The sequence below is a fragment of the Coregonus clupeaformis genome, chromosome 23, assembly GCF_020615455.1.
Source record: "Coregonus clupeaformis isolate EN_2021a chromosome 23, ASM2061545v1, whole genome shotgun sequence".
NCBI lineage: Eukaryota > Metazoa > Chordata > Actinopteri > Salmoniformes > Salmonidae > Coregonus > Coregonus clupeaformis.
Window position 1 is genome coordinate 40,078,469 of NC_059214.1, and position 13,848 is coordinate 40,092,316.

Genomic DNA, 13,848 nt, shown 5'->3' on the forward strand with positions numbered 1-13,848 from the left:
TGTCATGCAGAAGGCACTGTGTCAGTCTGTCAAGTCTTATCAGTGAGTCTGCCCTACAAACGTGTGTCCACAGCACCCATGCACATGCAACAGACACCAGTCTCAGTCCCTGAGCTGAGTACAGTGCAGAAGTAGTTATTTAGGGCAGGGCGCTCACCCTCAGCCTTAACCCACCACTGTCTGTTACTGCCACTGTCTGCCCCCTGGCACATAACTAGTACACAGCACAGCTACCGATATGTAGGGATGAGTGAAGGAAGGGAGGAGGGAAGGGAGAGGGAAATGGGGGATTTAAATAGAAAGAATACAAAAGACAGACAATAACAGAGAGAATGAGGGAAGGGTGAAAACTAACAGCCAGCAGGCCAGAAGTCTTGGGGCACCTTCATGGGTATGGCCATTCTTTCAGTAGAGCTAGGGATTCACCATCAGTAACACATCTCTATCCAATGATACCCTGGTCCATCTTCTTTCTATTACACCACCCAGAGCTCTCTCCTCCCATCCCGTCCTCTACCAGCTGGTCCTGAGCACAGCATTTAAAGACCAGCCTAAACCCCTCTGCCTCCCTGTGTCCTCAGGGTATGGCCCTGCTCCACATGAAACTGATAGGGGATGAGCATGACATGCATCAGATGGGCTTACCTGCAGACAGAGAGATGAGGGGAGCAGGTGCTAGCCCTCCATAACTCTCTGTCTGGCCTCTGCCCTGTAGGCTATGTGGTGAGGGCTGAAAGTGTGTTTTTGTTTTTGGAAGGGAGGTTGGGGGTTGGGGGTTGAGAGGTAGTTACAGGCCACTTAGTTACATGTCAGTTAACGCCTGGCTTTCACTACACAGAAAATCTATGCTTGGAACTGGAAACAACAGGTGACCCTTTACACACAAATCACGCACGCACGCACACACACACACACACTAACCCTCGCTAGAGACAACAGTGCTGCACAACAGGAAACCAAAGTTTAAATTCAGCGCCATCCTCGGTCCAAACCCAGAGCCAAAACCACGGCAACTCATCGCCATGACAACTCTACAACCCCCCCTAACCTACCACCCACTCCCCCTCAGTCAATACACCCCCACCACCTGTGCAATTTAGTCGGAGGCTTTTGTAAAGAGAGAGAGAGAAGGTCTTTGTGAAATCAGTACCTCAGCAGCAATACCTCAGTCCCAGTACTGTATACAAGCTGACTGGCTGACGGAGAGGAGAGAGAGAGAGGCAAGAGAAAGGCAGTGCTGGCGTGTAGAACACCTTGCTAATGTGTCTCAGTTCAGAGCACAGAGTTGGCAAAGACAGAGGAGAGAAGAGGGGAGGAAGGGCAAGGGAGGCTGCCCTTCTGCCAACATGCCCACGGCTGCATCCACAATTACCGCCTACGATGAGACAAGGCTTTCACTATCCGCCTCCACTGTAGCAAACATGTTGGTTGTCTATATCTGTGTGTGCTACTCTGTATATTCAAATCATTTAAATGTGCATCTGTATGTCCTATCTGTATAAGTGTGTGTGGGAGAGTGTGTGTGTGTCTGTCTGTGAGAGTGAGAGAGAGCAAGTCAGTCTCTCCACACAAGCCTGTGTGTACAGTCAGTGCATGCGAGTGTCAATATTCAACTCTGTGAATCTCCATCAGAGTGTGTGGGAGTATGTATGTGCGTTAGATAGACTATGAGGATGGATCTTTGTGCGTAAATGTGCGTTTGAAGCCCCCGTTCTCTCGGGTGTTTAGAGAGTCTGCCCAGCTACAGGAGGAAGTGCTCTGGTGCTCTGCTCAAATCACAGGCCTGGGTTCTAGTCAGGTGACCTGGGCAGCGCTTCAGTATTGTGAATCAGATGAAAACAAACTTAATGAGGCCCACAGTCATTCAGTCAGCCAGTCAGCCAGCCAGTCAGTCAGTCAAACCGTTCAGTCAGCCAGTCAGCCAGCCAGTCAGTCAGTCAAACCGTTCAGTCAGCCAGTCAGTCCAACCAGCTGCCTGGCCCTGACTGTGGAGGAGAAGAGGCTGAAAGGAAAGAGGCCGTCCCCAATGAAGAAAAACAGGCATTATAAGAATCAGGGACAGATGGAGATCGCATGGAAGTATGTTAAAGTGTGTGTGTGTTGTGTGTGTGTGTGTGTGTTGTGTGTGTGTGTGTGTGTGTGGGGGGGGTTATGTGAAGGACAACTTCTAAATAAAACAAATAAAACGTTGTATTTACAAATAAACTGATACACTGATACAAACTGATCCATTTAAAGTTTGAACTGATACATTTAAAATTCACTGAAATGAAAGACAATAGGGGCATGGTCAGAAATGTATTTCCAGGAGATACAACTTTTATTCAATTCATCACGATTCTCTTTCATGTAAATACAAAAGGCCACTAAAACAAACTGAAGAGTTTGTGGGTTGAAACACTACACCAGTAGTTCCCGTATGATTTTTTTCAGCAGTGGTGCAAGGGGTGGTGCATTGTTACTAGCGTTAGCACAATGACATGCTAGACTACACTAATGGACAGAATACATAGGCCAGCCATACTATCTCCTTGTATCTGAACCCCCCTCAGGCAGAGTAGAGCTCTGCTGCCCGACCCGAGCCCGACGGGCCCTGACATTATACATCGGGTTAGGGCCGTTTTTTTCATCAATAACTAGGGTATGGGCAGGGCTCGGGTATGACTAAATTGATCACTAACATTTTGAAGCTGAGTCATTTACTCGTGCTCTGCTGCGCAGTACAGTCATATCTGACTAAGATCATAACATGTTGTCAGAAGTGCTTCAATCTCATCAAACATAAGACAGAAGAGTTTTGTTGGAGTTTAGAGTGACAAAAATGTGCTAACAGCTAACTGCTTTCTAATGTCTTATCATTAAGCAGGGCAACCAAGCAGCCCAAGCGGAGCCGTTGCTATGCCGCCATGAGCAAAGCGCATGCAGAGCGAGCAGAAGCAAGTGACAGAGATTTACTAACATGGAAGTTATTTCGGTTTCGGGCAGGGCCGGGCCTTCAATTTGGCAGAAGAAATCGGGCCTGGGTAGGGTAGGGCAGGGCAGGGCCTGAACGTCACGGGCATGGCTAGGGCTTAAAATTCATGCCCGAGCTGGGCTCTAAGGCAGAGGGTAGCCCTGTGGGGTTTCTCCAGAGCTTCTGTCTTTCCGGTACACATGGAGCTGATAGCAGCCGGCCACGGCGGCCATTTTGGTGTGGGACAGAGGCCTTATCAGTCAAGAGGTCGTCAGAGATAGATAGCAGAATGAAGGAGCGGTTGTCTGTGAGGCCAGATAGTGCCAGGCTCTCTGGGTCTAACAGACCACTCTGTTAAGAATAAATACAGCCTGGTCTCAGAGAGAGGGAGAGAGACAGAGAGGGAGGAAGAAAGAGATAGGCATCTGACTAAGCTAAAGCCTATCACCCCACACAGACATGAGTGGTGTGTCACACAGGAGGCCTATCAGGACACATCGAACAGACATGACATGATGAACTGACAGTGACATGGGTTCCCTTGGACGTGTGTGCGTGCCTGTTTAGACATGTGACTCAAAGCATACTTAGCCATCCACTGGTCTCCTTCCTATGGATTAGATAGAACAACACAGAAAAGACTCCTGCAGGCTTAATGTCTAGCTAACCCTTTCTAGGATAGAGCTGCAGCCTAATTTTTAAAGACACAGACATAATCCTGCAATAGCTTCTTCAGACCCAACAACGCTAGCCTTTCACAATAGCATTGTGGATTTCAACGTTGATTCTGTGAAGAAACTATCCAGTGAACTGTCCACACAGAGGAAATAGTGTTTTCACAGAAATACACTCGAAAAGATCAGTACTGTTACTGTCTCTGGGAGCTAGAATGGCCCTCTATCTACCCCATTTTGAGAATGTATTAGACCATTGCGCGCTCTATAACAGAGCATTAACATCCTAAGTGCTTTGTGTAACAATCCGTCTCCTCACCCACAGAGAACAGGGGACATAAAGATGCTTATGGTTTGGAAATTAATTACTGAAGGTGATCATGTCAAACAAGCAGCTGGTGCTTGTGATAATTGTATTTTGTTGGAGGCACGCGAGCGAACATCAATGCTTAGTCCTTATTGATCACGTCTCAACTCCCTTCATTGCATCTTCATATTCCTATCATGACCTTTATATGGGGGAGTGGGTGGGCATGGTGCACGGAGGGGTAGGGGAGGTGAGGGGAGGGGCCACTAGCTTGTAAGCCAGGAGGTCTAGATGGGTAGATGGAAGGACCAAAGCCATCTTAATAATCAGGGGGACAAGTTAAAAGGGGGAGGGGTAAAAGGACAAGATGGGGGTAAGATCTAAATGAGGGGGTAAAAGGAACTAAGGCCCATAAGCTGCTCATTAGACGTGGCTATGCATGGCTGGATAATGGACCGGCCGGCCAGCCAGGCAGCTGACCTGAGGGCAGTCAATGCTGGGCCAAAATCCAGGCCACAGTCTATAAAATGAAACTAGACTGCAAGTGTGTATTACTGGATGGATTGAAAGCCTGCTCCTTACCAAGTAGCTCTCCAGAACCTTCTCTATTCTCTTCCGCATCTCCATTTATTTATCTCCCTCTCTCTCTGCATGTGGCGTCACCTGCTGTGGGATTACTACAGCCATGATGCCCACCATCCCCTCCCCCATCTTCCTCACTGAGTCATGTGACCTGGGCTGTGAAGTGAGCTAGATATGCTCAGTGACCACAAACCAATGACCTTCCACTCAACCTCTCCCATTCCTCTCATTCTCCCCCTCTCTCCATTCCTTTTCTCCTGTCTTTACTTTCTTTTTCACCTTGTCTTCCCCCTCTTCTCCTTTCTTCGCCCCCCTCTACATTCTCATGGACACAGCCCAGGACTTGCATTCCACAGTGAGGGCTGGTCCACTACTTCCAGAGTGGAGGGAGAGAAGAGAGGTGGACCACTGTGTGTCTGCAGCTTTTTCCACCTTTCACAGCAGGCTGCCAGGGGGCTAGGCAGTAGGCAGAGCCTCTGTGCTTGGGTGGGCTGGCTCTGGGAAGGAAAGGAGAACAGCAGTCCCTCTATTAAACTCTTGTTTAGTGCGAGTCGAGCCAGAGTTTCAGTATGCAGTAGCAGTGACTTCATCTGGATAGAATGTCGGTATGTTCAAGAAGGACCTACACCTGGAGCAGGTAATCGAGGGGAAACTCGGTGTTAACCACAAACAGTGAGTGAATTAGGTTGTAGCTAACAACATGGACTGGTGAGCACTAAATCACTGGATTGCCCCTTCTCACAGTATTTAATTGACGCTCTCCCTCACAGTTTAATTATAGGCACCACCAGGGATGATGGTTTGAATCAGCAGAGGGTGGAAATTCAAATCAGGTGTAAATCAGGCCTTCCTTCTTGCCAGGTTTATAGTAGCCTTAGGCTACTGTAAGAGAGTGCAGGCACCCACTACAAACTACATGGACAATAGTCTGTAGTTGGCACTGCACCGCATCACACCCTGTTCCTCCAGTTCCTAGTCCTGGCTCACTCTCTCCCTCATCTACCTCCTCTATCATCTCTTGTAGACCTAGGGGAGATGGAGGAGGAGGTGGAGGGTCAGGGCAGCTGACAGCCCCTGCGGAGCCAAGCCAACATCCCCCTGGCCCATCTGTAAAGTGCTCTAATGCTGTCTCTGCCAGTATTTCTCTGTGCTGTACAGTATTGCTGCCCAACCCTAACAAAAGCCCTTGGTCCCGGAGAGAGGAGGAGAAAAGAAGAAGCCACAGTTCATTAAGGAAGCTCAGCCAACCACGCCTAAGTGCTTCAAATTAATGGAAAAGATAGAGACTGACACAGAACCTTCCTTCCGCCATGATCCAAAAATGTGAACTGGACTTTTCAATTGTAAACTTAATGATAGCTATGGGATATGATCTTGAGGTGCAGCCATAAATGGATGTGTTATGTGTAGGTCTGGGTGAGGCACATACAGTTGAAGTCGGAAGTTTACATACACTTAGGTTGGAGTCATTAAAACTTGTTTTTCAACCACTCCACACATTTCTTGTTAACAAACTATAGTTTTCGCAAGTCGGTTAGGACATCTACTTTGTGCATGACACAAGTAATTTTTCCAACAATTGTTTACAGACATATTATTTCACATATAATTCACTGTATCACAATTCTAGTGGGTCAGAAGTTTACATGCACTAAGTTGACTGTGCCTTTAAACAGCTTGGAAAATTCCAGAAAATGATGTCATGGCTTTAGAAGCTTCTGATAGGCTAATTTACATCATTTGAGTCAATTGGAGGTGTACCTGTGGATGTATTTCAAGGCCTACCTTCAAACTCAGTGCCTCTTTGCTTGACATCATGGGAAAATCAAAAGCAATCAGCCAAGACCTCAAAAAAAATGTGTAGACCTCCAGAAGTCTGGTTCATCCTTGGGAGCAATTTCCAAACGCCTGAAGGTACCACGTTCATCTGTACAAACAATAGTACACAAGTATAAACACCATGGGACCACGCAGCCGTCATACCGCTCAGGAAGGAGGCGCGTTCTGTCTCCTAGAGATGAACGTACTTTGGTGCCAAATCAATCCCAGAACAACAGCAAAGGACCTTGTGAAGATGCTAGAGGAAACAGGTACAAAAGTATCTATATCCACAGTAAAATGAGTCCTATAAATCGACATAACCTGAAAGGCCGCTCAGCAAGGAAGAAGCCACTGCTCCAAAACCGCCATAAAAAAGCCAGACTACGGTTTGCAACTGCACATGGGGACAAAGATCTTACTTTTTTGAGAAATGTCAAGTCTGATGAAACAAAAATAGAACTGTTTGGCCATAATGACCATCGTTATATTTGGAGGAAAAAGGGGGTAGCTTGCAAGCCGAAGAACACCATCCCAACCGTGAAGCACGGGGGCGGCAGCATCATGCTGTGGGGGTGCTTTGCTGCAGGAGGGCCTGGTGCACTTCACAAAATAGATGACATCATGAGGAAGGAAAATTATGTGGATATATTGAAGCAACATCTCAAAATTTCAGTCAGGAAGTTAAAGCTTGGTCGCAAATGGGTCTTCCAAATAGACAATGACCCCAAGCATACTTCCAAAGTTGTGGCAAAATGGCTTAAGACAATAAAGTCAAGGTATTGGTGTGGCCATCACAAAGCCCTGACCTCAATCCTATAGAACATTTGTGGGCAGAACTGAAAAATGGTGTGCGAGCAAGGAGGCCTACAAACCTGACTCAGTTACACCAGCTCTGTCAGGAGGAATGGGCCAAAATTCACCCAACTTATTGTGGGAAGCTTGTGGAAGGCTACCCGAAACGTTTGATCCAAGTTAAACAATTTAAAGGCAATGCTACCAAATACTAATTGAGTGTATGTAAACTTCTGACCCACTGGGAATGTGATGAAAGAAATAAAAGCTGAAATAAATCACTCTACTATTATTCTGACATTTCACATTCTTAAAATAAAGTGGTGATCCTAACTGACCTAAAACAGGGAAATTTTACTAGGATTAAATGTCAGGAATTGTGAAAAAATGAGTTTAAATGTATTTGGCTAAGTTGTATGTAAACTTCCGACTTCAACTGTATGTATGTGCATAGCAAATTCAAGAATCTCTGACGATGCATCCAGTAATCTACACACAAACCTGACTCATTTGATGTCTTTCCAAAATCGAAACTCAGATTGACAATGAATCAAACAGTGTGGAGAACTACCTTGTGGTATACACTGTGGCGGACCAAGCCACCAACTTCTCGTCATTACATGAATGCCTTCCGCCATTTTGCTACTTCCTCACATCTGACTAACATCCACCATCCTCTACAGCAAAGCTGACAATGACCAAGTTCCTTGAAAATAACCATGTCATACTAACTAGAATTAGCTGAACTGTTGACCAATAATGGATTATAACGGAAGATATTCAAATTATGCCAACCCATTACAATTGTAGAATGGACTAGACGGTTATTATGGGTTAAACCATTTACCCACACGGGGGAATGCCAGACTTCCTTGCTGACTGACTGTTGGCAGTGTGGGTAGGATGTTTTTATGACCAGATAGTGTGAGACATACATGCTGTCCTCACTTTACAACTCCTGCAGGGTCTTACCCTCAAAACAAAAGCACCTTTGATTAATGGACGTCTCTTTCTCTCCATCTCAACAGTTGGAGCGCCTATGAAATCCAATAATATTTGACTACAGGAGTCACCACGGTAAGGCAGGCAGGATAATACCTCATGCCTAGAGGAGGGCCAGACACATTCCCAGGCCACCAGCAGTCCACACAGTTACAAAGGCACACAGCTGCCATTGGCTAGTCTGAGTATGATGGCCAATCAAAATGGGTCGTGGATCGAATATACACATGCAAATCCTAACACAAACACACAGCCGTGGATCAAAACATGTGCAAACCCCAAACACACACACACCTAGCCACTAAATGAATGTGGTTCATGGAAGAAAAGCTTGGTTTATTCTTGCCAAACTTGCAGCAAGTGAGATGATTCACTAAGACCTAAGGAAGTTAAACTCAAAATGTCATGGCCAATTTGTGTTACAGAGCATTTCTAAACGGCCTGGCTCCCAGTTAATTACATGTTCTCACTACTGCCATACCCGCCCTGCGCTAGAGCAAAATGAAGCTTTTTAAACCCCCAAAGCATATAGACGTATTCTTCATGCTGTGGTGTTGCCTGAGACACACACACACACCAATACCAGGGGAACTCAGAACAGTTTATTCAGTCTATGGCCTCTTCTAGCTCACCAAGATGTGTATCGGCTTTTATCCACCGGCAGCCTTAAGGGCCTTCCCGACGTTGGCAGAGAAGTCAATATGATTTGCTGTGCATTCAGAAAGTAGTCAGACCCCTCGACTTTTTCCACATTTTGTTACGTTACAGCCTTATTCTAAAATGGTTAAATAGTTTTTATTTTCTCATCAATCGACACACAATACCCCATAATGACAAAGCAAAAACAGGTTTTTAGAACTTTTTGCAAATTTCATACAAAATAAAAAAACGACCCTTTACTCAGTACTTTGTTGACGCACTTTTGGCAGCGATTACAGCGTCGAGTCTTCTTGGGTATGACATTACAAGCTTGGCACACCTGTATTTGGGAACTTTCTCCCATACTTCTCTGCAGATCCTCTCAAGCTCTGTCAGGTTGGATGGGGAGTGTCACTGCACAGCTATTTTCAGGTCTAACCAGAGATGTTCGATTGGGTTCAAGTCCGGGCTCTGGCTGTGGCACTCAAGGACATTCAGAGACTTGTCCCGAAGCCACTCCTGCGTTGCCTTGGCTGTGTGCTTAGGGACGTTGTCCTGTTGGAAGGTGAACCTTCGCCCCAGTCTGAAGTCCTAAGCGCTCTGGAGCAGGTTTTCATCAAGGATCTCTCTGTACAGGGCGGCAGGTAGCTTAGTGGTTAAGAGCGTTGTGCCAGTAACCGAAAGGTCGCTGGTTCTAATCCCCGAACCGACTAGGTGAAAAATCTGTCGATGTGCCCTTGAGCAAGGCACTTAACCCTAATTGCTCCTGTAAGTCGCTCTGGATAAGAGCGTCTGCTAAATGACTAATTATTATTATTATTATTTTACTTTGCTCCGTTCATCTTTCCCTCGATCCTGACTAGTCTCCCACTCCCTGCCGCTGAAAAACATCCGCACAGCATGATGCTGCCACCATCATGCTTCACCGTAGGGATGGTGCCAGGTTTCCTCCAGATGTGATGCCTGGCATTCAGGCCAAAGAGTTCAATCTTGGTTTCATCAGACCAGAGAATCTTGTTTCTCATGGTCAGAGAGTATTTAGGTGCCTTTTGGCAAATTCCAAGCGGGCTGTCATGTGCCTTTTACTGAGGAGGGGCTTCCGTCTGGCCACTCTACCATAAAGACCTGATTGGTGGAGTGCTGCAGAGATGGTTGTCCTTCCGGAAGGTTCTCCCATCTCCATAGAGGAATTCTGGAGCTCTATCAGAGTGACCATCGGGTTCTTGGTCACCTCCCTGACCAAGGCCCTTCTCCCCCGATTGCTCAGTTTGGCCGGGCGGGCAGCTCTAGGAAGTCTTGGTGGTTCCAAACTTCTTCCATTTAAGAATGATGGAGGTCATTGTGTTCTTCGGGACCTTCATTGCTGCAGATTTTTTTTTGGTTCCCTTCCCCAGATCTGTGCCTCGACACAATCCTGTCTCGGAGCTCTACGGACAATTCCTTCGACCTCATGGCTTGGTTTTTCCACTGACAAGCACTGTCAACTGTTGGGCCTTATATAGACAGGTGTGTGCATTTCCAAATCATGTCCAATAAATTGAATTTACCACAGGTGGACTCCAATTAAGTTGTAGAAACATCTCAAGGATGATCAATGGAAACAGGATGCACCTGAGCTCAATTTCGAGTCTCATAGCAAAGGGTCTGAATATTTATGTAAATAAGGTATTTGCAAACATTTATAAAAACCTGTTTTCGCTTTGTCTTTATGGGGTATTGTGTGTACATTTTCATTTAATCCATTTTAGAATAAGGCTGTAACATAACAAAATGTGGATAAAGTCAAGGGGTCTGAATACTTTCCGAATGCACTGTATAGTAAACATGTATAGCCTATGCATCCTCGAATGCAAATTGTTTGTGTGCCACTCCCCAGAGCTAAGAAGACATTGTAGCTAGCTACTCATGGTGTAATGATTTTATATAAAACCAAGATGATTCAGTTAAGGATACCATCTGCTCTCAAGAGAAAATGGCTGCTACAGAATGTATGTTTTCAGATTTCTGTACAGAGAATCCCGCTACTGTCCCTAAAAGGAAGACTTCCTGTCAGCACACACCCAAATGCAGAGTGGATGGTTTTAGACAGAAGGCTCGTTCCATATGACCTTCTGATTTCACCCCTTTTTATTTGAACAAAGCCTTCCTTACATGTTTGCCCATGGTAGAAGGGGTCAGAAAGTGACTTTTTGGACCTGAATGCCAAAACATTCAGGAGATAGAGGTGCTCAAAGTTAACCCATTTTGCATAACCCACCCATCATGGTGCTCAAAGTTGACCCATTTTGCATACCCCACCCTTCATCACTAAAAAAGATAAACGATTCAGCTTGATATCATTTAAAAGCATATAAAACAGGGTTGTCAAACTGCTTCATGATTTATTGAAAAAAAATGTATTGTAATAAAAAATTGTCATTTTTTAAGCTTTAACGTCAATTATCTAAAAAACGTGTAATCTCCTAAAAAAGTTAACGTACAAATATGTTGTAGCTTAAACCCTATTTTACATCATCTGAGGTGTTTGTGTTGTGCCTGTCATTGGTTGAGACACAGCACACTCTTGAAAAAAAAGATGGTGGGCAAACATGTATGAAAGGTTTCATTCAAATCAAAAGGGGTGCAGTCAGAAAGTGATTGAAATCATATGGAACAACGAGAATCAAGAAAATGACACACTACAGAAAACTCATGGTTGCATCTTGATGTTGACCTTCTGTGGATTCCTGGAGGAATGTCTCTCCACTCTCAACCTCTGACATGTCCTCTGGTATGATTATTACATGTTTTTATCATACCCTGCAGCTGAACAGCTATGTAGGGCTGATGGGGATCTGCTATGATCGCCGTGTGTGAATAACAAAGCCCACCAGGGAACCAGGGGATATTGACTCAGTCCTTCACTAGGCACCTGTCTGTGATCTGCAATATTTCAGACCTGGTCAGCCCAGTCATGGTATACTGTAGGGTATAGTGTACATTATTGTGAATCCATGTGTTTGTTGGAGTGTTTCCACCAATTCATACATAAATAAAACACTAGTGAGTATATATCAACCCAAAGCATATAGGCCTATGGATGTTATTGAAGGTAGGAACATAATCTATTTAACAGAGGGTGCAATTGCCCAAATGTTCGTTTTACAGATAATTTGATACGGATCAAATGTATATCTTAAATACTTATATATTTGAAAGTATTTTACATATGTAAATATTAATATGACATAATTAATATGGTGCAATTGATTTGGCTTTGAGCACTTTTGGAACTATCCCATTGCATAGGCTGCCAGGCAAGCTAAATCAAGTGAAGATCAAATTGGCCATTCGAAAGTTTTTAACCAATATATTTGACCAAGGCTTGATAATTTTACATTGGCATCCATTTGTGAACAATAAATCAGGTGACAACAGGGTGATGCAAGGATTCTGCACACGTATGGACATATTCTCCCAATCGCCCTTCCTTTCTACCAGGTAACAGCAGCTTCAAAACAACAGGATGTGATGTAGCCTAGGTAGGCTGTTCTATCTACTCCGGTGAGACGTGATGGCGGTAGGGGGACACTGTAGGCACAATTTCACATTTTAGTCATTTAGCAGACGCTCTTATCCAGAACGACTTACTGTAATGAGAGCATACATTTTAATATTTTTTTCGTACTGGTCCACCGTGGGAATCGAACCCACAATCATGGCCATGCTCTACCAACTGAGCTGCACGGGACAATCGCATCCACATCGAATCCCTTACTCTGCTAGTCGACTGTTAGCGGCATGTCAATAGCCCATCACTGCATTGGTTCTGAATACAGTCTGCGCAACGGTGCACACCCAGTAGCGCACGGGGAGAAGTCGGTCAGGCGCCTATGATAAAGATCGCCAGGCAAATTAGCGCTGGTTTGGCTTGTTAAATGTGACGGCTTGCAGTTAGTAAGTCCTAACACAATAAAACACACGCCAAAATCGTAAAGAAAAGGAAATGCAAATTTCTAAAGCTATAGGCTATACCCTACATCTCAGCGCATTACTAATCCAGTCCGCACTGGTCCAACCGTATATAGGCTACTTGACACTTCTCTCAAACTGGGAGGAAATACATGTTTGCGCTACAGTTTCCGCCTATTTTCGGTGGTCTCTGACAGCCTACAGTAGTAGGCTATATATTGCCTATATGGAATAGGGAAACACAAACAAACCTTGTATACTTGTCCATACGTGCCATTGCCGACCACTTCCACCAGTTCGAAAATACCAGCTGGGTCCTGTAAAATAAAAATAACAAATGGTTAACATTTACCAAATAACTTTGTGATAGATGGGTGGTTTTCATAGTATCATGGGCAACGTTACAGCCGATTAAATTAGGCAGTAGAGCCAGATTTGCCTCTCATGCCAGTGCATTGACAACAAAGGAAAGAGAGGAATGTATCCCCCTATCCTACCAAGAACAACACATCCTATTTGTAACACATTTTACCTGGGGTTAGCCCATGGTTGTGTCAATAAAAGGATTTGGACAGCAAACAATGCAAATCCTCAGACAACATGCATTGCACTCACCCGCAAAGAGGCAAGGTCTATGTCAACTAGACTTTTAGCTGGAGACTCGTTCGCCATTTTTTAATAATAAATAGAAATGTCAAAATCTATTTTATTCCCTTCAAGTTGATTGTGTATATGCAATGTCGTATCTCATCATTGGAAGTGATCCCTTATTCCTTGTTTATGTCATTTCGATCCAAAGCGGGTTGTTCTTTGTACTCCGGCGGTTACTCCATATTGAGCTACCGCGGCTGGCAGTGCTGAGTGCTGCTTGCTCTTCTCTAATCTCCACCCAGCCTCACTCTCTCTCGTTGTCGCTCTGTCACTCACTCACTCACTCCACCGTAAAGCATCACCAACAGAGGAAGCTGAATCCGTCAGGGCCTGAGTGAGGGCAGTAGAGAGATCGAGGGAGCGGTTGTTCCCCCTATCCCCAAAAGAAATGAATCCAAACATTTATGTGCCCTGCTGAATTTATGTGCCCTGCTGATTAGCTCACAATAATGTATTTTTAAGCATAGTTTTTTCTG

The 13,848-nt window shown here is 45.0% G+C and overlaps 1 protein-coding gene across 11 annotated transcripts in view; it reads right to left on the bottom strand.

Moving 5' to 3' along the window:
- Nucleotides 1-13,639, bottom strand: part of LOC121536964 (mitogen-activated protein kinase kinase kinase kinase 4) — an 80,112-nt gene extending 66,473 nt beyond the window's left edge. For 4 of the 11 annotated variants that reach the window (XM_041844642.2, XM_041844641.2, XM_041844639.2 and 1 more), the window contains exons 1-2: nucleotides 13,337-13,632; nucleotides 12,973-13,038 (exon numbers count right to left, since the gene is read on the bottom strand). In XM_041844642.2, coding sequence (XP_041700576.1) covers nucleotides 12,973-13,038; nucleotides 13,337-13,393 — 123 coding nt within the window. In that variant the 5' untranslated portion in view covers nucleotides 13,394-13,632. Of the gene's footprint in view, nucleotides 1-12,972; nucleotides 13,039-13,336 lie in introns of all 11 variants that reach the window. The other 7 variants (XM_041844640.2, XM_041844638.2, XM_041844646.2 and 4 more) reach the window with 4 other exon arrangements.
- Nucleotides 13,640-13,848: the final 209 nt, after the last annotated feature.